This window comes from Echeneis naucrates, chromosome 8, assembly GCF_900963305.1.
Source record: "Echeneis naucrates chromosome 8, fEcheNa1.1, whole genome shotgun sequence".
NCBI classification, from domain to species: Eukaryota; Metazoa; Chordata; class Actinopteri; order Carangiformes; family Echeneidae; genus Echeneis; species Echeneis naucrates.
The window spans coordinates 3,941,208-3,967,484 of NC_042518.1; the positions used below are offsets into that span (position 1 = coordinate 3,941,208).

At 41.1% G+C, this 26,277-nt stretch overlaps 5 protein-coding genes across 5 annotated transcripts; all 5 read left to right on the forward strand.

Annotated features, from left to right (window-relative positions):
• Positions 1 to 65: 65 nt before the first annotated feature.
• LOC115047802 (intercellular adhesion molecule 1-like) lies at positions 66 to 4,228 on the forward strand. Its single transcript, XM_029508973.1, has 5 exons — positions 66 to 198; positions 1,299 to 1,580; positions 1,672 to 1,995; positions 2,106 to 2,369; positions 2,636 to 4,228. Exons 1-5 carry the CDS (start codon positions 156 to 158, stop codon positions 2,782 to 2,784), a joined length of 1,062 nt encoding a protein of 353 aa, XP_029364833.1. The 5' UTR covers positions 66 to 155; the 3' UTR covers positions 2,785 to 4,228.
• Positions 4,229 to 5,288: 1,060 nt separating this feature from the next.
• On the forward strand, positions 5,289 to 7,708 carry LOC115047918 (hemicentin-1-like). Its single transcript, XM_029509142.1, has 5 exons — positions 5,289 to 5,460; positions 6,070 to 6,336; positions 6,431 to 6,763; positions 6,842 to 7,096; positions 7,178 to 7,708. Exons 1-5 carry the CDS (start codon positions 5,409 to 5,411, stop codon positions 7,183 to 7,185), a joined length of 915 nt encoding a protein of 304 aa, XP_029365002.1. The 5' UTR covers positions 5,289 to 5,408; the 3' UTR covers positions 7,186 to 7,708.
• Positions 7,709 to 8,055: 347 nt separating this feature from the next.
• cmc4 (C-x(9)-C motif containing 4 homolog (S. cerevisiae)) lies at positions 8,056 to 8,619 on the forward strand. Its single transcript, XM_029509081.1, has 2 exons — positions 8,056 to 8,285; positions 8,358 to 8,619. The coding sequence occupies exons 1-2, from the start codon at positions 8,228 to 8,230 to the stop codon at positions 8,492 to 8,494; spliced, it is 195 nt and encodes a 64-aa protein (XP_029364941.1). The 5' UTR covers positions 8,056 to 8,227; the 3' UTR covers positions 8,495 to 8,619.
• Positions 8,620 to 10,958: 2,339 nt separating this feature from the next.
• On the forward strand, positions 10,959 to 14,576 carry LOC115047457 (cell division cycle 37, HSP90 cochaperone). The gene is made up of 8 exons (XM_029508403.1): positions 10,959 to 11,303; positions 11,585 to 11,866; positions 12,359 to 12,464; positions 12,561 to 12,676; positions 12,882 to 13,004; positions 13,515 to 13,697; positions 13,793 to 13,864; positions 14,027 to 14,576. The coding sequence occupies exons 1-8, from the start codon at positions 11,196 to 11,198 to the stop codon at positions 14,165 to 14,167; spliced, it is 1,131 nt and encodes a 376-aa protein (XP_029364263.1). The 5' UTR covers positions 10,959 to 11,195; the 3' UTR covers positions 14,168 to 14,576.
• Positions 14,577 to 16,224: 1,648 nt separating this feature from the next.
• Positions 16,225 to 24,886, forward strand: tyk2 (tyrosine kinase 2). The gene is made up of 24 exons (XM_029508109.1): positions 16,225 to 16,348; positions 16,867 to 17,067; positions 17,148 to 17,271; positions 17,359 to 17,488; positions 17,607 to 17,770; positions 17,962 to 18,340; positions 18,419 to 18,595; positions 18,880 to 19,037; positions 19,129 to 19,246; positions 19,345 to 19,528; positions 19,657 to 19,772; positions 19,848 to 20,015; positions 20,096 to 20,183; positions 20,460 to 20,587; positions 21,248 to 21,383; positions 21,895 to 22,046; positions 22,157 to 22,307; positions 22,395 to 22,486; positions 22,591 to 22,780; positions 23,100 to 23,218; positions 23,479 to 23,651; positions 23,736 to 23,853; positions 23,963 to 24,073; positions 24,168 to 24,886. The coding sequence occupies exons 2-24, from the start codon at positions 16,887 to 16,889 to the stop codon at positions 24,309 to 24,311; spliced, it is 3,501 nt and encodes a 1,166-aa protein (XP_029363969.1). The 5' UTR covers positions 16,225 to 16,348; positions 16,867 to 16,886; the 3' UTR covers positions 24,312 to 24,886.
• Positions 24,887 to 26,277: the final 1,391 nt, after the last annotated feature.

Here is a 26,277-nt window from a genome sequence, read left to right on the forward strand (position 1 = left end):
TCAACAGGTGAAAGGAAAGCGCGCGTGCGTGTGAAGGTGCAGGGGGGGGGGGGCGGGGCGTGGCGGGCACCTTTGGAATCAACCTGCGCTGCTGATCGGTGGCAGATTTCATTTAGTCCTGAGAAGCATTGCTGGCTGTTCCGCCCACCGAAATCATGAAGTGGCTGTTGATATTCAGCGGACTTGTATTCTGTTCAGGTAATAAGTTTTCTGTCAAGCTGTTTTTGTCTCCTTTTCGCTAAAACACAGCTGTATTCCAAAAGCAAACAAGAAAGAAGTCAGAGTGGACCAATAGTGAAAGTTAAACCGTCATTTGGCTCATTAAACTGGACAACGCCTTTTTTTTCTTTCTTTTTCTTTATTACCATATTTCTGAAACCTGGTGAGCTTATTTGTTTGCCTGTTTAAGATTTAAGATTTAAGATTTTAACCACAGAATATTTCTGTCCGATCATTTATTAGGTTTAAACTTACAGAAAAACCAAAAAAAAAAAAAAAAGGATCTCTCCTTGTCAGAATCATGTTAGCTTTAAGGAGACACCGAGAATTATGTTGGATCTGCATTTCTTGTGAAAAACGCTTTCAGATTTCCCAGTGATTGTTTTATCATCCATGTATATGAGATCACTTCCAAGGAGTTAGCTGGTGAATCATATCAACTTTCCCATGGCTCAATTGCGATAGAAATTTCCATAAACATGCAATGAAAAACAGCAGATCATAATCATGAATGAATGAAATCTGTATGAAAACAGATGTTGGTGTTTTGTTTTTTTAAAGGAAAACAGGTATTGAAGTTGAATTGTTTTGGTTTTAAAGTGTCTGCTGCTGCACAGATTGAAATTTTGTCAGTCTGCCTCTTTTAATGTAATGAGTTCAATTTATTATTATTATTTTTAGCAAACACATAAGGAAAACCTTTTTTCATTTAAATTAACAAAAGAATGGCTAACTAACTAAATCATGTTAATGACAAGGGGTATACAGTTACACCTCTCAGAAGGTAAAGCAGTTGAACAAAGCTGAAAAGTTATTTGGCATAATTTGATAGTAAAATTTCTTGCAACAGCCAAATCGCTCTTAGTGTTATGAGCGCTACCACAGAGGGATTAATGTTCTGTGAATCGGTCCAATACAACTGAAAATAATTCGCACCAGTTAAACGTTAAACACAGAATAGCATGACACCCAAAAAAACCAATGCATTATCATAAGTTGACCAAAACTGAGGCATGTGTTGTGTGTTTGTGCGGTTAAATGCACTAATTGAGTTATAATCCAATCTCTTTGTCCTGTAGGGAAGCCTGTGAGCGCCAATCCTAACTGTACCACTGAGCTGAGCCCTCCTCATATTGTGGTGCCATACGGCGGCTCCTTCTCAGTCAACTGCAGCACATCTCCTACCCTGACGGAGGGGATGGGCTGGGAGGCTTCACAGGATGGCATACCGCTTAAAGATGGAGTTTCGTTTCTTTCTTTAACAGTAAGCAACGTAACAGACTGGAAAATATCTGCACAGTGCTTCTCCAACCTCAAAGATGGGGAGCAGTGTGTGAAAAAGCTGCCAATCGCTGTTTACAGTAAGTTGTGCATTACCTTATCAGAACCATTTGTGGTTATTAATCCTTCAGTAACTTTAATCTGTTTTATATATGTATTCATATATTACAGAAATGCCAGACCATGTTTCAATGTCTCTGCCAAGTCTAATGGGCCCAATGGTGGAGGATGAAGAGTATCGTTTGAAATGTGGCATTGTCAATGTTGCCCCAGCAAGAAATGTCTATGTTCGTTGGTACAAAGGAAGTCAGTTGATCCAGGAGACATCTAATGACACCAGCCTGCTTCCAGTCAATATGTCATTCGATTTTGATCTGAGAGCCCAAAGTGGCGATGATGGCACTCAGATTTGGTGTGAAGCAAGTCTGCAATTTTTTGCACCTGGGCCAAAGTTTCCCCCGATGCGGTCCGAGTCACACGAACTGATCGTGCTGTGTGAGTTTTGAACATTCCCATAAAACTGTCACACACTTTCTCTGAACGCATTTTGATTCTTAGTTTTTTCTGTCTTTCTGCCTGTTATTTAATTTAATGCACGCTCTCAGACGCGCCGGTCTTCGACGACCCTGCAAATGTGACGCTGGAAGTCCCGGCTGTGGATGAATTAACTTTAAGGTGCTCTGCGAAAGGAAACCCGCTGCCAGAATACAGCTGGCAGCTTTTGCCGATCATTCAAGACAAGGTCGAGAATCAAAAGGAGTCTGAAGTCGTCTTGGCCCGGCACCTTCAGTTTCCAGGGACATACGCCTGCACAGTGTCTAATGAGAGGGGCACAAGGACCAAATATTTCACTGTCAACCCAGCTCCAAGTAAGATCGTCATTCGAAGTCTTTACCTTTCTTACTCTGGTGCACATTATGACCTCGCTCAGAAGAAATCGTTCTCTAACTTCCTCATGCTGTTGTTCTCCGTCAGGTAGTCACCCTGGAACCACGGCTGGGATTTTAATAGCCATTTTCTTAGTTTTTGTTTTTGTTCTGGTGTGTGTGATTTATCACAAACAGAGAAACTCTTCTGTTGAAAGACCAGGCATTCTAAGCACATGAGCAATAACAGAGCGTCCCTTTTCCCACAGGGGACCGAACAACCTTCACAGCCATAATTGGAGGTTTTGTTGTCCTGGGAGTCACGCTCGCTGTCATCCTTGCACATTTTCTGAAACCCGATGGTATGTTTTCTTTCAACAAAGCCAGCTATCAAGCTACCCCATCAGGACCTGTATGATTTTAAAGGGACTTGTTTTTAAATTAAATTGTCTACCTTTTGTACTTTTAAATGATTTTTTTTTTAACCTCTGTGTCCCTTAAAGGCTGTGGGTATGATCTCTTCTGCATGCTTGCGTAACAGCTGTGCCTTAACGAATGCTTGATAGCTGCACTCAAAGCTCCACTAATCAATATTGTTGTATTGAGAAATGGTATGATTAATGTACTTAAGAAACCAGGCTACTCACAGAGAACAGGGTAGATGACATTTATAGCCACTGAAGTAACCTGGTTTCTTTTTCCATGCAGCTGGCTCAGTTATCAGACTTTCACCCCTTGCTAATGTTTACTTGGGAAGAGCGACTGGCATGTGTTTTGGCGATATTACTTCCTGAATCCTTTTTTGTTGTTTGAGTTCAACTGTCCAGTGAACTCAAAGTCAAGTGTGTCAATTTTTTTAAATTTTCGACATGAGCAGTGGAAACACAAGCATGCACAGTATAGCATGTTAGTTTCACAGTTGTGATGAATCATTGGTGTGGTGTGTGCATGTCGCTATCTGCTCCATTTACACTGTCCCTGTATGAAATCTTGCACCTTGGCTCTAGAGTCTGAGCATTTGCTGCTTGGGTTTGTCTTCTTTAAATCTACCAGCTAGGTCGAGAGATTCTTCTGTCCCCAACGAATCAAAAAAGTTCATATTTCGCACACAAGGTGTGCACACTCAGGTATGCATGTGCAATCGCCAAGGCTGCAGTGCAGACTCCAAAAAGTATATCGTTAAAAACGCCGGTGAACTATATACTTCTGCATCGGAGTCACAGTGATTGCCTGACTGCCAATGGTGCGAAATGTGGCGAGGGAGTTCAGTTTCAGTGTATTAGATAAGTACACATTGTCATTTTATGTTTTGTAAAATATGTTTGTATAGATGTACCTGGACACAATAGTACAGCTCTGGAAAGTTTAACTATTTTTGCACTGAAGAGACTGTACATGCAACTACCTGTAATGTGCCTTTTTTATATAATAAAAAAAGTTCTCCTCTCTTGAAATTGTTTGAATCACAAAAAAAATGCAGTTTGCCAAAAGTGAAGAAAGGCTTTTTTTTTTTTTTACTGACTGTTTTTGTCATCATTAGAGATTCTAATTAATTGAAATGAGAAAAGTAATTTTTTTTCAAAGGGTTTTCAGTGTGCAGCTTCTGCATATGCATCAGGTGTTAAATAAAAGCCAAGGGCTCTGTCAGTGACATCCTTTGGCAGAATACTGATTGAGGCAAAGTCAAACTAGCGTCTTTCATGACTATGTTTGCCTGCCACCTTTTGTCAACCCCTTGGACCCCTCCTCTCTCTCCTTCCCTCTCTCGCTCGCTCTCTCTTTCCCTCTCATTCAATCTGGGTTACATTATACAGTGCTGAGACTGCCATACTAATTAGTGCTGAACAAAGTGAATGTAAAGGAGTGTTTGTTATCCTGCTCACAGTCGCCAATATAAAAACATTTTTTTTTTTTTTTTCCTGAACCATGTTCTTTATGTTCGGTTGCTGTCATTCCCGCTGAACGTTTTACCAGAAAGCGCTGTTTGTGTATGCTCTGACTGTGTTGCTATAACAACCTGGCAGACTGGGTCTTGCTCAATTTGTCATGGAGTTAAAAGAAAAAAAAAGTTTTATCATAAACGTATATCTCTTGAGGCCTAGATGAGGGCTCGACGTAATCATACTGACACAAGCATGCACTGTATTCTGTGCTAAGAGATTCCCAGCTGTGCTTGCCATAAATACACCAAAAAGCATCCGATTACTTGCTAAGTTGCACTGCAGTTTGCGATCAGAGCTCATCGTCTGCGCAGCATTCTGGTCACAGTGTGAGTCTTACAAGCTACATGCTGCAAAGCTCAAATACTCCTGCCTGCTGGGGATTTCACAAAGCATGAAGTCCTAAAGAAAGAGGAGTCAAGCATGGACACAGAACTGGAAAATAGGTTTTTGTTTTTGTTGTTGATTTTGCAACAGATAATAAAAAAAAAAAGAAAAGATAAAATAATTTATTGGAAAGCATTCATGCCCACATTTTTATGGCTGGAATGTCAAGTATTTATTTTATTTATTTATTTTTAAATCTGCTTAAACCTTCAGTCAGAAAATGCAGCTTCAGACTTCTGGAGTTTAAAATATTGAAAGAGATTTCCACTTTTTGTGCTTCAGAAATATTTTACATGCTCAGTTTGATCATGTCAGATGTAGAGCATTAGGCTTATTCATAGTCCTTAACATTTGCTGTGCTTAGACTGCAACATACCAGATGTTACCGTTTTTATTTAGATTATTACTCCTACGTCATGCTGTAACTCTAAATTATACTGGTCACCACAAGCTGTGTTATTTATGATAGAGCTATGCTCAAATATATCAAACTGCATGCAAGATTATTGCAGTACAAAGAGTCGGGCTGTGTTTCTTTAGAGGCCTGCCACCTGTTAAATTTCCCTCTTTCCCTTTTACCCCCCACCCACAAAGTCAGCTGGGATGAACGGGGCCCTTTTGTTCCGACATCATTCCCTGCAGAGTTGCCAAGCTTGTTCAAGTTGGAATTTTCTGTCCGTCTTCCCCTAATCGACGCCTCAGTGCAGAGAATAACATGGGTAACAACTTTCTGACATGGATCCTGACATTTTGCATGTTTTATTCAGGTAAGATGTTGGCGACAACATGTTTTTTTGTCTCTCTCTCTCTCTCTTTCTCTCGTTGTTACAGATGATATTCAGTGCAGTAATTGTAGTGAAAAAGCAAACAATGACCTCTAGTTGGTGATAAGGTGAATGTGACAAAGAGCATCAGTACAACAGCAAGTCAAAGCATCTTTATAATGTTAATGTAGGTCAGTCCTCATTATATTGGCTCGCTGTAATTAGCCCGTTCTACAAACTAACCTTTGTTGGCTTTACTGTGTCCTATTATAATATAATGTCAGTAAACTGGAACATGCACATATGTGTGCTGAACTTTATACTTGTTATGTAAATAAACAATAGGTGAAGCCCTGTATGTAGGCCAACAGGATATAATAGACATTTTGGTGTTTTGGACATATTTAAACATAAATATTAATCCGCCAGACAGCTACACCTTAGTTGTTTTGAACAGGTGTAAAAAATATTAGACTGACTCCTAGTGTGTTGTAACAGAGTTACATAATAGGTACAGGCAGTCTACTTTTTTGCAGTGAGTATGAAAGTATTACAAGCATAAGGTGTTGGTGCAAACACCATAGTGCTGATGTTTGCTGCGTTATGTCTCAGTGTCAGGTGAAGGTTGCTCCCTAATCCTGAAGCCCTCCAGGGTCGTGGTGGGTTTTGGGGAGCCGGTGTCAATCACCTGTGAAGCCACCCGCCCTGTCCGTGTCCTGGGCTGGGAATCGGCCATCAGTGCTGCACACACTCAGCAGGACCTGTCTGTCCAATGGAAGGTAGACAGTCTCATTGATTGGATAGAAGAGCCCATTTGTTATGGGGTGTTTTTCACAGCTCCGAGACAATGTGAGGAAAAACTCAACCTCGTCCTCTACAGTGAGTCAGCTTTTGTTTTTATATGCAGTGAGGAAATGGAGGAGTCACATTAACCTGTTCAGCTGAGCTGACCCTTTGTGTGTTATTCGTTTAGAAACCCCAGACAGTGTCTCCATCAAGCCTGTGAACCACACTGGCCCCATGGTGGAAGGAAAAGAGTACCAGCTGCTCTGCGAGGTCCAAAACATCGCTCCAGTTCAGTACCTCGTCCTGAGGTGGTACAGAGGACAGATGGAGGTTTACAACCACTCCTTCTCTGACCTCACATCTTCCTCACCCGTCCAAGTGTCCTCTATCCTCGTCATAACGCCAACCAAAGTTGAGAATGGCGCACAGTACAGGTGTGTAGCAGAGCTGGAACTTGGACCAGAGGGACCCCAACCACCTCTGACTGTGACCTCTGAGCCTCTTAATGCCTCTGTGTACTGTAAGTCACAAAGCTACCCCCAATCTATAATACACTGAAGAAAGATGGTATATCTAACCCCTCTGATCTTCTTTCTAGTTCCCCCAATGTTCCTCAGTCCTGAAACAGAAGTTTTGGACCTTACAGTTGGTTCTGAAATCTCCTTAAACTGCACAGCAACAGGAAATCCCACACCAGTGTACAGCTGGCAATCCTCCCATCATATGCAGGAGCGGGGGGAGGATGAAGCAGTTCTTATCTCTTCCTCACTGCTCCCAGGGACCTACACTTGCACAGCTTCCAACACACTGGAGAAGAAGAGCAAGCAGTTCATTGTCAAGGCCAAGACCAAAGGTAGAGGGGCACTCTGAAGAGCACATGAGAAAGGACTCTACACACATGCCCTAACCTGCAACTTCTTTTTCTTCTACTTAGGTGTTTGAAACATGCGATCAGGAGATGGAATAAGACCACCACATTGAAGAGACGAGGATAATTCAGGCAAGGAGAGTTTACTGTTGCTGCTTTCTGGACAGAAATTACTATGCATTCACGACTCAACAGACATTTATGAGGATCTTGCTCTCATCCAGAATTAGATATCATACAGGAAAAAAACCCAAATATATACTACATTTGGCAACTGCCATTTAATTTGTCAGTATTTTAACATGAATGTATTCTCTGTGATAGATTGTTGGTTTAGAATATAGTTCACTTTTTAAGCTTCCCATGTGATATCCCATATCTAATTTATATTTTTGCTAGGCTTATTTTCCTATTAATAACTTTGTCCTATAACATTACAAATGCGTAGCCACACTTAATATAGCAATGATAACTAAATTATTGTTAATGTATGCTGGGGATTTAATACTGCAACTTTAATGCCGAATGTTAAAGAAAAGCAGGCCATTATACTGTAAATACAAACTGTTTCTTAATTTGCTTATCTTTATCAATAAAATTTAAATGAAAGAACGCTGTCATTTTATCTACTATATTTGTTTATCAGTGTCTTAGAGCTGGGAGTGTATAGCAGTTTAGGAATTTTGCAAAGCGCGCGGCGGGAATTGAAAATCCATCTCAGATATAGTAAATCCAGATTTGAAAGTATTTATTTGTTAAATATTTCTTGTGGTGTTTGTGTTTTTGACTGATTGGGGAATTCACTGGCTCTGTAAAAACACCAGGTGTCGATGTTGCAGTTTGTCAGGGATGCATTTAATTGGCTGTCGACACGTTACGTGATGACGACACAGATACGTAAACGGAAGTGAACGGTAACTGTGGGGAAAAAGGAGGAAGTGGTGTTAGCATTAGCGGCTAACATTAGCATAACGACCTTTCCTCCAGAAACAGGATTTTGGTTCCAACATTTGCCAAGTTTGGTGAAACGGCAGAGGTGGGAGTGGAGTCCGAGGTGTGCTCGGCTACCGCTGGCGAACGACCCCGACACCCGCCGGCGTGTGCTCTCATTCGGACATGCCGCAGAAAGATCCGTGTCAAAAGCAGGCGTGCGCCATTCAAACGTGTTTACAAGGTACAAAAGCGAGGCCACAGAAATGCCATGACATGTTCTCGAGGAGAGTCTGACAGTTTCCCCATTCTGCAGCCAACAAGTACGTGGAGAGCATGTGTGAGGATGTGATCAGGGAGATGAGGAGATGCTGTGACATGCAGGCTGGAAAATCCATCTGCTGCTCCGGGTTCAAGGACTCTAAAGCTGCGGAGGAGAAAAAAAAAACATAGCTTCCTGCGGGGAAACTTCGGATGCCAGTTATGTCAGAAAGAGACAAAAAAAAAAAAAAAATCAATCAATCAATCAAATCATGTTTTGAAATGTTGGCGCATTCATCCATTGCAGCTGGTGCGGACAACTTTGATTAATGATATTAATTTAATCTGTTTTTGGCAAGCTTTGCACCCCCTCTGGCACAGACATGGCGCCAAGCTGAATGGTGTAATATGTGATGAAAGATTTTGAAAATGGAAGCGGCACTTTTTTTCTTTTTTTTTTGCAGCCTTTCCTGTTATCAGGTTATTTGTGCAATCAGGGTTGAGCAACACAGTTCTTTTGCAGATGTAAATAAAGGCTCCACTAACTGATGGTAAATACGCACTGGCAGGACATACACTGATGTGCTTGACTTTCCTGTTTGCCTGATAACCCCAAAATACATTTAGATAGTATCAAATCAAATATATAGTCCCAAATGAAAACAAGAGTTATATCGAAGCGGTTTTACTTGTAAAGCAGCTCTAAAACAAAACAGAATAATATAAAGAGACCAGACTAATCACTCTTTTTAGTGCATGACTCTTTGTTGTTGTGTAGAATAGCTGAAAAGACAGATGAGATTTTAATATTAAATAGAGAAAATAACAAGTGTTGATTTAATTCAGAATAAAAGCAACATAGCGTGTGCCAGAAAAAATGGGCCATTGACTGCTTTTGCAATCCTTCTTGCCCAAGGCTATTTTAAATTATTTCATTTGATTTTGTCAGTGTGTTATCTTTAAAAGAATATTCCCAGCATCTTCATTTAAAAAATAAAAGTGCCTCTTTCTTGTTGAGGAAAGATTGATGCAAAGTGGCCTTTTTTTTCCTAATTTTTGAATTACATTTACATATTCTTTACTGTTTTATGTAGCCATCACACTGTCTGCACCGTTGTCATCAAGTAGTAGTTCAAGGGCAAATTCTATGTCAACATTAAATCATTTTCATTTGGATTTAGGAACTTGAAGGCATGAGGAATGACTGATGTATTTTGAATAAGGGTTTCATGTGTCCAAAATGAGAAAAACGTATTTAGCGACGAAGTTCTGGGATGAAGTGACCTATAAAACTTTGGGTATAGTGTTTTTGGTACCTCAATTTCTTGATGGGACTGATTTCTTTGTCTAAACACGACCATATGAGAAATAAGGAACCCTTTAAAACTGAAAAAATAAAGTATGATAATTAATAAAAGTGCGTATAAAAAAGTTAACAAAATATGGATGCTACAAATAGAACTGATACATTTCCCACAACATATAAATCATTAGTATGTTGCATGAAAAATTATGTGTCATCGTTCATGTTGACACATTTATATGATCAAATGCTTCAAACTTGATTCAATTTCATGGTTGCATCTGTGCATCTGAAGTGGGATCAGAATAACTATCACACTTAGCATCTTAGCATCTTATTGGAATACATTTAAAATTCAATTTTACTTCTGACCATTTCCATCAGTTATGTTTATATAAAACAGTTTTATTCCCCACATGAATAATTGCAAACTCAAACTGGAATACTGCATTTCTTTTTTATTTTTACTAAAATAACTCGCACTATGGGAGAGAGGGTCACACGACTGCTGGTCTGAGGTATGCCCAGAGACAAAGCTGTTGAAATAACCTTTCAGCTGCCACAGAGAAACAGCGATGGTCTTTTTCACTGTAACTGTAAAATTTCACAACCTTTCGGTAGTATGACCATGGTGCCCAGGACAAATCATTGCATTATGTATTGCTAATTATGTACCAGAAACCTTGTCCCTTTGTGTGAATGGTAAAAGAGCAATACTGGTGGTTTGTGTTTAAAAAAAAAAATAAGTAAAAAATAATGTGCAGGCAGGCTTGTTTCTGCAGCAGTGGGCAATTTGTTTGCATTTTTTTAACCCACCACCAATTGACTGCCTTTTAAACTTTTCAGGAACCTTTCTCACTTCTGTTACCGCTTCTCGAAAATTAATCCACAGACACACCATTAATTTAATCTTTTTATAGGCGTCACGTTCATAAAACAAGAGAAATGTGCTCAATCAAAAACCCACAACAATAAATCATACAGAATGAGAATTTCTGTGGCAGAATAAAGGAAAGTGTCTCTGAGCATTAATCTCAGGACAGGGTGGACTTTACTGATAAATGTCCTGCTGTGGTTGCTGTGTGGCAAAATAAAGGAAAGTGTCTCTGAGCATTAATCTGAGGAGAGGGTGGACTTTACTGATAAATGTCCTGCTGTGGTTGCTGTGTGGCAGAATAAAGGAAAGTGTCTCTGAGCATTAATCTCAGGACAGGGTGGACTTTACTTATAAATGTCCTGCTGTGGTGGTGGTGTTGATATCGGAGGGCTCTGGTACGTGATCTTGAACGCGACAACGTAATGACGTCTGCCCTTGTGACGCCATGACGCACGGACGTCCAGCGGAAGTACGCAAGGGCAATTCTTTCTCGAAGTCTGTAGCAGTCTCTTGCTAGCCCACGCCTGCTAGCCTTATTGGATTGAGTGTTGGCCCCTTACAGCCGACTCTACACCCAACAGAAGTCCACATCTCTGAAAAGGAGCAGCCAGTTCTTTACTTTTATGCTTTCGGGCGAGCTTCGTTTTAGCCCACCAACTTAGCCGAGTCGTATTCCAAGCTACCGCTGTTTACGTCGGGGGCTCGCTGGCATTATGTCCAGGATAGACTACAGTGTTTGGGACCACATCGAGGTGTCGGACGACGAAGATGACACCCATCCAAACATCGACACACCCAGCCTCTTCAGATGGAGGCACCAGGTACAGCTCAGGACACATGTGTTTTTAAGGAGGCTCCCTTTTTTTGTTTGTTTAAATGGTGGACCTACACGTTAGCCGCCAGTTGTTAGCTGATTCTCTGCTGCACGATCTATATGTGCAAAATAGTTACGTTGCAGGAGATGATGGGCTAGGAATTACAAATGGGTATATATACGAGAAGGCCAGCTGTTGGTAGGTAGAAGTTTGCATTGTAGAAAAAAAAAGCACATAAAAGTTGTATTAATGTGGTTGGGACTCATTTAGTAACATTTGTGTTTTAGGCACGTGTGGAGCGAATGGAAGATTTCCAGAAAAAGGGTGAAGAACTAAGTAAATCACTCACTGAGTGCCGGCGTAAGCTGTCAGAGGTACAGAAGAAAGTACAAGATCTGAGCATTTCTGCTACAGATGATGGCAAAGCAGAGCTGGGCAAAGCCCAGGCTGAGGAGAAGAAACTGAAAAAGGAGGAACGGGAATGGGAGAAGAAGTTGGATGAGCACAACCGGGAGGAGAAAAAGATGCCTTGGAATGTGGACACGCTCAGCAAGGATGGTTTCAGCAAGGTGAATAAATAGTGTTGGTGTGTTTGGAGTTCACAATTCAAACAGATGTCTTCATTCGTGATGGTGCATAAGTGAATCCTTGGAAGGTGCATGTTCGCAATAGCAGGAAAACAGTAAACCTCGGACAATTGAATGATGATTGGTAAAATAAATGACTAAATGGCTCCTTAAAACATTTTGTTGTTTTGGTTACTTCCTCTAATTACAAGATGAAAAGTGTTGGTGTGCTAGATTGCTTTGACATTGAATTTATAGGGATGTTGGTGGGGTTTTTCCAGTACCACAATAATAGTCTACATCCAATGTGTAGACTGTTATTTTTATTTTTGTCTCTTGTCTATGAATTTCATGGAGAATTTACCCAGAATTTGCTTCATGTCTTCATTATGCACCCACCTCTGACACTGTTTCATCTGTTTTCTTTAGCAACCTTCTCTAAGTGTGGTAGAGTTGGTTCATTATGATAATTCTGTTGTTGTCTGTCATCCATAGAGCATTGTTAATGTCAAACCTGAGTCTCATGAAGAGACTGAAGAAGAGAAAGAACAAAAGCATAAAACATTTGTGGAGAAATATGAGAAGCAGATCAAACATTTTGGTAAGAATTGCTATAATATTACAAGACTTGATTAATCATTGCATGATACAGGGTGATTGGGTGTAATAACATCTGTAATTGCTGTCTTAACCATAGGCATGTTGCGACGGTGGGATGACAGCCAGAAGTACCTTTCAGACAATCCTCATCTAGTATGTGAAGAGACTGCCAACTATCTAGTCATCATGTGCATTGACCTTGAAGTTGAAGAGGTAAACACTAAAAAGAAATGGTTTTTTTTGTTTTTGTTTTTGTTTTTTTTTTGTTCTTGTCTTTATCGCTATTTTATAGAAGTTAGGTTTATGGATTGAATTTTGGGATCTTTTTATTTGGCACAGCCTGTTTGTTTGTTTCTTTTTCATCCATTGTGTAAGTTAAAACATGAACATGAATCAAAAATGTTTCCTTCTTCTTCAGAAACACGCATTGATGGAGCAAGTGGCTCATCAGACCATTGTCATGCAATTCATTCTAGAATTGGCGAAAAGCCTCAAGGTGGATCCCCGTGGGTGCTTCCGTCAATTTTTCGCCAAGATTAAGGTGAATTATTTCGTAACAGGAGCAATGAAAGCAGGGGAGCTAAAGTCCCTGCTTCACAATACTGGCTGCGTTTGTGCAATATCTGAAGAACTGTGAAGATGAGGCAGGTTAATCCAACAATAAATTTAAATTAACAAAATAGTTTGAAATGCAATTGTAATGCACCAGAAAATAACAGAGTCATCTTGTTCTTTGTATTTATTGATGTTTGACTAATGTTTTAGTTGGAGGTAATGAATGAAAGAAAATGGGAGAATGTGAAAGTGAAGCCCTAGAGCACCTCTCTCCATGGTTATTTAAATCTTTTTCAGTTGCTCTGTTCTCTAATAGCCCCAGCAGTCTTTGAATCATCACAAATTGCAACCAAAGGACCAGGCATTTGCACAGTAATTACATTTTATTCCTGGTCAAGGTGAAAAAGAAAAAATGAGAATTCCAACAGTGAGGCTCTTCTGCTGGTGGAAACCCTATTAAATGCAAATGCTGATTTGTATGTGTGTTCCCCTGCAGACAGCAGATCAGCAATACCAGGAAGCTTTTAATGATGAGCTGGAGTCTTTTAAAGAGCGAGTTCGTGGCAGGGCAAAGATCCGAATCGAGAAGGCCATGAAGGAGTATGAGGAAGAGGAACGTCAGAAGCGCTTAGGACCAGGAGGACTAGATCCTGTTGAAGTGTATGAATCCCTGCCTGAAGTACGTTCTTTTGTTTTCAGCAGCCTCAAGGATTTTTTCCCATTTTTTCCTCATAAGTTTAAAATGCTTCATACACACAATTTTCTTAATTACAGGAGATGCAGAAATGCTTTGATGAGAAGGACATCCAAATGCTACAAGATGTTATTAGCAAAATGGATCCAACGGTGGGTTCCTTTGTTAATCCTCTGTTACTTTTTTATTTGGTTTTCAGTAATAGTCTGTTGACCAATGAAGGCTGTCTTTCACTCATGTAAATGTTTAGTCAAACCCATTTACACATTTCCTGTTTTGCTCAGTAATTAAATGTGATTATTTACCTGATATAGGAGGCAAAGGCTCACATGAAGAGGTGCATAGACTCTGGGCTCTGGGTCCCCAACTCCAAGACAGACGATGGAGATGAGAAAGAGGAAGATGCTACCTATGAGGAAGTGAAACATGAGCAGGAAGAAACTAAAAAGGAATGACCAATGTTGATCCAATGAATTACTGCTTGTGATAATGTACTCGCTGTATTGCAACTGCACATTGTGTATGACTTCCCTGAAATACTTAGCTGAGATTTAAGGAATTAGTGGTCACTGAACTACATTGCATCAGTCACTCCTGCTTGGAAAATAAACTGCTGGTTGTGTTTAGGTCTTTCATTGGACATCACTTAAGTTGTATTCTTAGGTTTATTTGTGTGCACTCATTAATTTGCACGTTGGTGTGTATGTGCATACATGCCTGTTCTTTTTTTCTTTTCTTTTCTTTTTTCCTTTTCATTTATAACCTTAAGATTTGTTTGACTTTCGGGGCTTGAGTAACCAGTCATCTTGAGTGGGTTATTTGCATTTTCTACAAAATTGCTCAAGTAAAGATTGTCCACCTATACCCAGGTGTTGCGGTTTTGTCCGATAACTCCAGATTTTATCTGAATTGGTTTTCAAATCATCAAAAATTTTAGTGATGACAATCACAAGTTAATGATCGACATGTGTTTATGGTATTGCTGGTAATAACCATGTTTTATTATGGAGTGCAAGTATGTGGGTTTCTAAGGAAGCACTATTCATAAGCTACATTTGCTCACATAGAGAAACAGCTGTTCAAAAGGTAAATAGAAGGATCTGTTACAATATTGTACATCAGAAGGGAACAATTAATGCAAGGGAAAAAAATATTTCAGGCTTGAGGATGATAGCTCACTTGGGCTCCACTCCTGCTGCAGCTTTGTGTGGCCTAACTCTTGGCACAAAACGGATGTCAGAGATAAGAGTCATCGTAGGGCCTGGGGGAGGACTGATGACCCATTTGTTTCCATCTTAGCCAAATTAGAATCCTGTTTAAATAGATAAAAAGGACTACACAGGTTCTCAGAGCGATAGCTCACCTGGGCCTTTGTCAGCTAATTTGTTTTGGTGGATTGATACTTGATCATTCAATGCTTTTTATTTTAAAAGTTAAAGTCTTAAATTGAACTGTGATGGAAACTTGATGTCATAGCAGTTGATAATTTCAAAAAACTGAATCGTTTGGGAAAATAATGATACAAAGGCTTTATTTTGTTATGAGTCACAAAATAAAACTGCTCGGTGTACAGCGCTGAGCTTCTGTGTGAGATCACAGGATGTGACAAAGAACTGGAAACACCTGGATGTGATAGCAAACCATTACCTTTCTCTGCAAGAAAACGAAATTATATTGCACATCTGACATTTCATGTTGTGGGCAAAACGGCAGAATGCTGAAATTTGAAACAGCATTCACTGAAATCTGACTGAATTACAATTTCCACAAGGCCTCTGAATTGCATTTGCAAAGTGAACTGTTATTATTATTAATATCTGACAAAAAATTAACAGCCTTGAAGGGAAATGGCTAATAGAAACTCAAACTATATCTAGGAACGAACGACAGCTCCATGCCCAAATCTGAAAGCTGGATGAGGCTGTTTGACTTGAGTTGGGATGACCTTTATCTGTTTGCTTCTGATAAAACCACATGCTGGTTGGTGTTGATTTAAAAGTACCTGTAGTGGCACAATGTTGGACATGGTAATGTTGGCAATGTGGCACTATTTTCAGCCAGTATTTCATTTAAAGCTTTATTTTTTATATTTTTGAATGTTGGGCAGGACAAATTAGAATTAAATGTCAAGTTGATGATTTTTCTGTTTTGTTTTGTTTTGTTTTGTTTTGTTTTGTTTTGTTTTGTTTTTTTAGTTTTTTTAAACCGTGAATACAAAGGAACCCCCAAAACATCAAATAAAACAGGTGTCAAAAACATTGGCAGTGAACATTTTCTTGGCTGTACAGCTTCTTCTGAGGAGCTCAGAGGTCAAACACATGAGTCAAAACGGTCCGGGCGTCTTTCACTCCCGACCGCACTGAGTTTTATTTTGAAAGGTCGCGCTCGCTCCGTGTGTCAGTCTACGTGCCCTTTCCGTCCCCGATGCGCGCGCGCGCTCCGCCGGAGGGCGTGGCCTCGGCTGTTTCGGGAAGAAGCTGACTGGCAAGCCATTCGAGAGAGTCACACAGAGAAAAGGCGACGCGGGGAATCACGCTCCGAGCGATCATGTAACGTCTCCGCCGTTTTTTTTTTTTTTTTTTTTTTAACCGACTGTTGTGGCTTTTCACCGGCAACATAAGCATTTCCGGTAAATGGTGAGTTTTCCTTTTTTCATTATTTTTGTTATTATTTTCTCACTTCACTGAATTACGCTCATGCCGGTAATAATAATAATAATAATAATAATAATAATAACAATGTTTGTTTGTACGGAGGTGTCAAACACTTTAAGTTTAGTCGCTCATGCCGTCTGTGTGTGTGTGTGTTGTTTCATTAAAGCGGTTGTTTATAAAACGATAGTTTTTGTTGGTTGACTGTCGCGTAATGTAAACAATAAGCGTCAAGGTGTAATCCCCGGAAGGCCTAACGACCGATTGATCCGATGACCTGACGTCATCGGATTTTTACAGGCAATATCGCATTTTATCCTCGCTTGTTGATGTGGCAATACTTTTTTTATTTTCTCCCTTGGAATAATCGTATCAATAGCGAAATACCGGAAATGTTAATCATAAGACTCGCGAGGTCTGTCGTTGGTTCAGTATGTCTCTAATTTCCGCCAGTGCAACAGCTGGTGGCACAGAATGTCATATACTCTGCGTGTGTCTCTCAGTGGGCTCCCTTTTCAAAGCCATGTCAAGAAATTGGTTGCTCAGGCGTTCAAGGCCAGCCAAGAATGTCAAGACTGAGGCTCCCCAGGGTGAAGGCATCCATGTTTTCCTCTTCTGGACGAAGGATGGGGAGAAATATTTGTCCCACACGAGTGGAAAGATCACAGCCGAGGATCTGTGCATCTCAGCTGCAGAGGCCGTAGGTGAGGGGCGCCCTCACTTTACATTCTGTTATTTGTGGCCTGTGGGCAGAAGGTGTGCTCATCGTCTGTTTACTCCGCAGGGATAACCCCTGTGTGCCATGTGCTGTTCGCCCTGTACGAGCCGCAGTCGCGCTGCTGGTACAGTCCAAATCATGTTTTCAGCCCAGAGGAGAACCCCAGCCTGGTGCTCCACTACTGTATGAGGTCAGTCTGCGGCTGCGTTGCACTGTGTCAGGGAAGATGATGGAAAACAGTGAGCCCAGTCACAAAGCACGTTTTCTTTGAACCCAGGTTTTACTTTCGGAATTGGCACGGACTGAACAAGGAGCCCACTGTTAGCCGTTATCGTGCCAAATCTGGGAGCGATCAAGGGGGATCCCCTCTGCTTGAACTCACATCCTTAGAATATTTGTTCTCTCAGGTCAGTACTGAACATCGTTTTTCTGGTCTAATGGTGATTTGATGAATGCACATGACTGCATTTGTGATGCAACCAACGTTAATCCTAAACCTGTTTGTCTTTTATGTTCTGTGAATAGGCGAAATATGAATTTGTGAACGAAGTAATGCAGTTGGAAGAAGTTCAGTCAGAGGAGGAGCTAAATCGATTCAAAAATGAGAGCTTGGGGATGGCTGTGCTTCATCTCTCACACCAGGCGTTGGAAACAGGCTCTACTTTGCGAGATGTTGCAAAAAAAGTCAGGTAATTACTTGGAAGGAGAGGCTGTCAGGTCAAAGGCTCTTTTGACAATTAATTGACGGACCTACACAGCTAAAGTTGTGAAATGCTACTTTCTGCTTCTGTGACTGCTTTTTCTTTGGCTTGCTTAAGCATATTTTGATCAAATTGCTGGCTCAAGGTAACATGAGCATTTCTCTGAATTTTTGTTTCAGCTTCCTCCACTGTATTCCAAAGTCTGTCGCCAAGCACATCTCCAAAAACAACATCCTGACTAGATTCAGGATCCAGCGGGTGTTTGCAGAATTCGTGCGGACCTTCCAGATGCACACCGTGGATAAGGGGCGACTGGGCCCCAACGAGATCATGTACAAGTACATTTCCACTATTGAGCACTTGGCACCGTGTTTTGGCACAGAGACCTTCAATGTTATCCAACTAGAGCTGAGGGAGGCCGGTGATGGAGGTAGCTCTTACGCCAACACCACCCATGCGCAGGGTGTCTCTAAAGACAACTTCACAGCTTCCATCACACATGAGATACGTGTGTCTGGCACCCAGGGGATTCAGTGGAGGAAGGCATCTGCTCAGAGGGTTAGTCAGACGGCACGATTTCTGTGACATTGTTGTGTATTCTGCTTCTTTCCTTACTGAAGCGACCTCTTTACCTAGGCACAGGCAAATACTTACCTCAGAAACGACTACATGAGCACAACGGAACAGCAGCCCAGCCAGCAAAAGGCAAACACTCCTGACGAGCTGACCACCTTCTGTGATTTCCCTGAAATAACTCACATAGCCATCAGTGGAGCTACTGTATGCATTAGCACTCAGGACAATCGCTGCATGGTGAGAGCACTTGTTTACCCTTTTGTGTAAAAGCTTTGATACATTAATTCAATTGGTAAATGTGCTCGGTGGTGTTCCAGTCCAGTTGATGTACTTTATGTTAGTCATTCTGCTGATGAGATTGTTCGGTCTTTAAAGTGTCTTCATAGAACACGGATGCATAGATTCTCTCATATTCTCCAGCTCTGGTGCACTTCGGGCGTGATATTACATTTTGAGTTTGTGTGCGTATGTAGGTGGAAGCTCTGATTGTAAGCTACTGTTGTTTCTGTATGTGCATGCAGGACGTTCAGATGACCTCCAGCCAGGAGGCCCGTTCCTTCATCTCCCTCCTGGATGGATACTATCGGCTGACTGCAGACGCCCACCACTATGTTTGTCATGAAGTGGCTTCCCCTAGGGTAGTGCTGAGTGAAGCGAACGGACTGCATGGGCCGATGCAGTGAGTTCTTCTCTAACACATGCACATACAGACACAAAGAGGCTATGAAGAGACACGGAGCTGTTATATCACAACTCTGCTGTGTTTCCAGTGATGATTTTGTGCTGCTGAAGCTGAAAAAGGAGGCAGCAGAGGAGGGAGCTTTCCTTGTACGTTGGAGTGTTCTTGACTACCACCGCATCATCTTAGCTGTGCTAAACATAAATAAAGTAAGCCGACCTCCACTCTCCTCTTTGGGAATTTTGGCAGTACAGTCTTGATGAAAATGCACGCACACCTGTGTTTACGTGAACTCAATGTCTCGCAGGACAAACAAACACCAGTCCACAAGCAGTTTCGGATTAAGTACAAGGATTCAAAGTTCTCTCTGGAGGGCTGGGACCAAGAATTTTCCAGTTTGAAGGAGCTGACAGACAGCCTGAAGACGTTTGTGCTCAAGTCTGGACCAGACAACTTTACTCTGAGAAAATGCTGTTTTCCAAGACAAGGAGGTTCGTATTATTTGGGCATTTTAATTTCTAGATATTTTTTTGTATCACTCTCAGGCTGCATTGTATGATATTTATCTATTTTATATATGTTGAATATTTTTGTGTCTTTGCACATTTGTGTAATGTAGAGGTATCCAACCTTCTGGTGATGAGACAAGGTATCGATCACCACGTTCACAACTCCATGTCCCTGAATATGACACAGCTACGCTTCCACCAGATCAAGGACAAGGAGATAATGCAGGTGATGAGATCTACTTCACACCTCAATGTGAGAGCCCGTTTCAGCTGCTGACGGAGCTGTTGTGTGCATCAACAGGAACAGCACCTGGGCCGTGGAACCAGAACTAACATCTACTCAGGGCGTCTTCTGGTGAAGCTGAAAGGACACAGCGAAGATGACGACGAGTTCAACAACAACTCGGGCCAGAAAGGGACCCGAGTGGTTCTCAAGATTCTAGACCAAAGCCATAAAGATATTGCACTAGTAAGTTGTGATCTCTGGGCTGATCAGATTGTATCATTGCATATTTGCACTTTCAGCATACCCTTCTCCATCTTTCTTAGGCATTTTTTGAAACTGCCAGTCTCATGAGCCAGGTGTCCCACAGTCACTTGGTGTTTGTGCACGGCGTGTCAGTCAAAGGATCTGAAAGTAAGTGGAACAGCCCCGCTCATTCCTATTTTAATTTTTTGGTTTTTGTTTTGTTTTTTGTCATATGACTTCCTTGTTTGCTACTTCCCTGTATCTCATACTGTGTTCAGTGTATGTAGTCAAATGTATCATTTCAGTGCCAAGTGAAATGGGAAGCAAATGCAAAACAACTTTCAGCCTGTTCTGTTTTAAGCAGGACACTGCATTTTGTTTGCACTGTGCTTGTTGCCAGACTTGATGTCTCAGATATTTATTCATTTTTCTAAATCTTTTCAGACATCATGGTGGAAGAATATGTGGAGTTTGGGCCTTTGGATCTTTTCCTTCGCAAAGAAAAGGCATTAGTGACCCCTCAGTGGAAATTTATTGTTGCAATACAACTTGCCAGTGCTCTCAGCTATCTTGTAAGTTCAAATGCTAGTTTGTTTTGTTTTTTTTTTGAAAGACCAAACACTTTAGTCTCACCCATTTGTGTTCTACTGCATATCCATTTCTGGGTCCTGGGGGGTGCTGGATCCCAGCTCACATTGGGTGAGGGTGGGGTCACCCTGGACAGGTCACCGAACATACAGAGACCAACAACCAATCACACTCAGACCTACAGACAGTTTTAGAGTCACCACTTAACCTCAACATGATGTCTTTGGACAACGGGAGGAAACCCACACAAGTACAGCGAGAAAGGTCCCAGGCTGGGGACCAAACCTGTGTTGTTGTTTTGGGGCAACAGCACTAACCACTATGCCACCGTGCTGCCCTCAACACACTTTAGTGGCCATTAAAATGAATTAATATGAGGGTTGTATAATTTACCTCATCAATGTTTGCAGGCATGTGGGTCAACTCGCAAGTCCAAATTTCAGCTTTATCACCAGGAAATGAATTTATCTTGCTATCAGACAAGCTTTAAGATAAACTGTTAAAGAAGTCTGTTTTTTTACAGGCCGACCGATAGCTCTAATATATATATATATATATATATATTTTTTTTTTTTTTTTAAACTTAATTTAATAACGCTCTACAACTCAACTAGTCAATGCTGGTACCATTCTCAACACTGTAGGAGACCAGGAGGCTGGTCCATGGAAATGTTTGTGCCAAGAACATCCTGGTGGCTCGGCGTGGCCTGGATCCCGGTACAGCTCCTTTCATCAAGCTGAGTGACCCAGGAATTGCTCTGAATATTCTCTCTCGGGAAGGTCAGCACCAGCAACCTTTGATCTTCACTGTTAAGGAAAAGTACCATATTCTTTTTCTTTACTCATTCACATGTAACAAACAGGAACCTTTAACCAGACCTCATCCTGTCACACATTTCCTCTTCTACAGCTACTTAACCTCACAGTGTGTCCCTTAAGGCAACTTTTTTTAAGCTATTTTACTTAGTATTAAGGGAAGTATGTGAAGAAGAACCAAAGTAGAGTTGTTGTTGTTATTATTATTATTATTATTATTATTATTATTATTATTATTATTAAGGACAACCTTTTTCAGCTACTCACAATATGTGCACATACAAAACAACTTCATAGATTCTTCAAATGAAGTACATTTTTTTGTAATTGTTAATATAAAATAAAACCAAAAATGTTTTCCTGAGCTGTAAATATTAGTTCTTTTTTTTTTTTTCAAAATATGTCCTTCCATGATGTGGGCAAACGCCTTGATGTGCAACTTATAACTTGTTATTGTTGGTCCGCTGCGCTGCAGAGCGTCTTGATCGTATCCCATGGATCGCTCCCGAGTGTGTAGAAAGCGGCATTCCCACTGGGAATGCTGCTGACCAGTGGAGCTTTGGTGTCACGCTGCTTGAAATCTGCAACAACGGCGATGTTCCAATCAGTGGCTGTACATTGGCTAAGGTAGGCCCATGTTGTACCTTTCACCTCTTTCACCAGGCTCCACCTGGCCTTTTATCCCTTTGACCTCCAATTGTAACACAAAAACCTTTACTCCCCCTCACCGCCAAAAGAAAGAGCGCTTTTATCAGCAAAAGAGCCGCTTAGCTGAGCCATCGTCGCAGGAACTTGCCAGCTTTATCAGCATGTGTTTGAACTACGAACCTTTGGAAAGGCCTTCGTTTCACACTGTGCTGAGAGAGCTCATCGACCTCAAGATCAAAAGTGGGTTTGTCTTTCCCTCTACATAATATTTTCATTCTTTCAACCTGAGTCAGTGAATATAATTGTTTTTTTTTTTTGCAAAAACAGACCCTGATATGTCCCCAAGTGAAACACTCCCAGACGCTGACCCTAACGTGTTCCATAAACGCCATCTGAAAGAGATTCGGGATTTGGGAGAGGTGAGTTTTTTTTTCTTTTTATGCGTCTGCGTTGATGACACCCAGAGCCAGAGGCCATTCCAGTGCACTGCAAAGCAATTCCCATTTTATTCTTCTGTCTACAGGGTCACTTTGGAAAGGTGACTCTCTATCAATACGACCCTGCCAACGATGGGACTGGGGAGCGTGTGGCAGTGAAGGCTTTGAAACAAGAAAATAGTTTCATGCCTGACTGCTGGATGAAAGAGATCGAGATCCTGAGGTCGCTTGATCACATCAACATCGTGAAATACAAGGGCTGTTGTGCAGAACTGGGTGAGTCCTCAGCCTGTTTTCTTGCCTGCTTTGATTATTTTTATTGAAATGCGTGCCACTGTGCAGCATTTGCATATTCAAAGGAGTGCTTGCTCAGTAGCGCTCCAAATGAACCCTTCCTCATGGATGATACAGGGAATGGATTTTTGGTCCCTAACCCTTGTAAAGCTACACTTTCCCCATTATTAGTGAATATTTTGATCTTTTACTGCCCAGCATGATGAGCAGCACACCTGCTGTCAGCAGACCATTCTTCCTTTTGAGAAATCATAGAAAAGATTTAGGAGGTTACAACACTTTTGTGTTGTTCTTTTAACAGGTGGACAGGTATTGCAGCTGATAATGGAGTTCCTTCCTTTGGGGAGTCTCCGAGACTACCTTCCCAAACGTAAACTAGGGATTTCCCAGTGCCTCATGTTTGCTCAGCAGATTTGTCAGGTAAGTTAAGTTTTATAGTCTTTGTTTGCCATAAAAAATGTTTCAATTAAATTTTCATCAACAAAAATTTTTCAGACACTGCCTACAATAAAATTGCCCATATTAGATCATTTCATTAGATTATATAAGCCTCCAGGTTGCTCTCTGTTTTCAATCATGTATTCTAATAAAGTACTTTTTTAATTTCCAGGGAAATGTCCACCACTCTGTGCTGGCTCTAACATTTTGGTGACATGTTCATCTTTTCTCTGTTTTTAAAGGGGATGGATTACTTGCACTCAATGCGATACGTCCATCGAGACCTTGCTGCCCGAAATGTCTTAGTGGAAAATGATGGCTTAGTGAAGATTGGAGACTTTGGCCTGACGAAGTACATCCCAGAAGGAGAAATCTACTACCGTGTACGGGAGGATGGGGACAGTCCAGTGTTCTGGTGAGCTCATGCATATCTTAACAGTGTTTTACAGTGATTTGCTCGATAACTTGGGCAACTAAACTATGTTTCTCTACTGGGTAGGTATGCTATTGAGTGCCTGAAGGAGAGCAAATTTTCCTTTTCGTCGGACATTTGGTCCTTTGGCGTGACATTGTATGAGATCCTTACCCGTTGTGACCAGCGCCAAAGCCCACAAAACGTACGTCTTAAAATAAGCTCAAACTTGTGAATAATAAAGTCATTTCAGAATTCCTATATTAATGAAAATGAACATTTTTGTGTTTGTTTTTTTTTTTTCATTATTGCAGAAATACGCTGAAATGATAGATCCAAATCACGAACAGATGAATGTGATGGTTCTGATAAAACTGTTGGAGAAACAGCTTCGACTCCCTTGTCCTAAAGATTGTCCCCATGAGGTGATAATACATGTTAACAGTTAACAAAAATTGCATTTTGTTGGTATGGTGAGTACACTGATATTGTCCTTGTCACTTTTTTGTCTACTAACAGGTGAAACTGTTGATGGAAAACTGTTGGGCCACAGACCCCAAACAACGGCCATCATTCCAATCGCTCATTGAAAAGCTGGAGGCGATTCGCCGAACATACGACTGGCAGCTGAATATAAACTTTTCCCTGGCCCAGATCTGCTGATCAGTTTTTGAACATTGAACACTGTCCACTGTACAGTTTCACCATGACAAGCATACATTTTGGGTTCAACACTGATATATTGCCTATGGAAGGCACGGTGGATTGCTGGTTAGCACTGCTGCACATTTAGATTAACTGGTGACTCCAAATTGGCCATAGGCATGAATGTGAGTAGGAACGGTTGGTTGTCTCTGTATGTTGGCTTTGTGATATACTGGTGACCTGTCCCCACCCTCACTAAAATGTCAGCTGGTTTTGTCACCAGCACCCCTGCGACACTGATGGATAACCAGATGAGATACTATCTGTTGATCAATGCCTGCTGCCTCCATTTTTTTTAAATTATAAAGGCTCACAGCATCCTCTCGTATGTAATACTGGCTTAATGATACACTCGCTGTGTGTCCGTACGTCATGGCTGATGAGTTGCACCTCATGGGGAAATGGTGGTTCTTGGGCAGTAAGCCACCCAACGTCATTTTCTGTCTTTTAAAAAGTTATGGGTCTGCATACATAGCAGTTGGCGAGATCGCTACGTTTCATATGTTTACTTCATTATTTTATTTTATTTTTTTTTGGGGGGGGGGGGGGGGGGGGGGGGGGGGTGATTGTTAACTCTGCATTTAATTTTGTATAAAAGAATACATTTAAAATATATTAAATAATTTAAATTGTTTTGAAATCATTGAAGCAGAGTTCTGCACACACCCAGAGAAAAGGTTTGGTGGAAAATATTGCAAGGACCGAAGGATAATGAAGTATGAGAAGTTGTTGTGCATTTTGGGAGGATAAAATTGAGTGCTGTTTTGAGGACAAGCACAAAAGCATTATGTGTGAACACATTATGGACAATGTTAAGCTAGTCACACATATCCCTCTCTTTACCCCAAAACTCAGTCCAGAGCTTACTCATAACCTTGGAACGAAGCCGACACTCCATCCAAACTCTGGACACAGTATTGGCTCCTCCAGGCCCTGTCTGTACGGTTTAGCCCCCTGAGGAGCTGAAGCTTTCCATGGCTGAACACAACAGTGCAGACCACAGTGTCCTGCCAGCTGACTCAAGCTTCCAGAGTCCAGTCAGGAATTTGTTCAACTTTCCAGACAAAATCCACATTAGGTTCATGCATTATACTCTTCTGCATCTAAGGTTATGGATAGAGAGTAAATTAAATATTATAGTACATTTACATATGTCATCGACCACATTTTAACTGCACATAAACATGTCTAATAAAGTGATGCATGATTTGATTAATGCAGTGGTTTTACATTTAGACTTCTGCACCACAGGATATGTATGTTCTTCACAAATGCGTCTATTAGATTTAAGATTCAAGATGTTTGTCATGTGCACAGTAAAACGCAGCAGTTAAACCACACAGCGAAACTCTTCCACATCAGACAGGAATTTAGAGCTAAGTGGGACGGCAGTCTGGGGCGATATTTACAAACGTGCATGAGGATAAGAATAAAAATAAAATGGAAATAGAAAAAAAGTGTAAATATATATAATATACAATATAATAAAATAAAGTGGAGACAATATATGACAATACATCCCAGTGTTTAGAGACTCTTTATAAAAGTATAACAGGCTAGATGTAGCAGGATAACAATAGACTATAACAGTAGTCATAACTATGACTCTGTATTAAAATGTAGCAGCAGTGGAAAGAAGCTGGACCTGATGGTAGAAGTGTAAACTTGTGTTGCAGGTTGTTGTGTGGCCTCCTTATGAACCTGGTTTGGTGAATGTCCTGCAGTGAGGGGAGTCACACACTGGACAGCCTTCCTTTCCAGTCTCTGGAGGGAGGAGGGGGCTCTGGTCTGGTCTCCAGTCTAGGCTCAAGTTGACCCGTACTCAAAAGTACGGGTCTTTGGATCTTTCATTCATCATTCACGTGGTTCCAGCAGTAACATGACCAATTATGTTATTACTGGTGAGGAGACCTATCTCACGTTA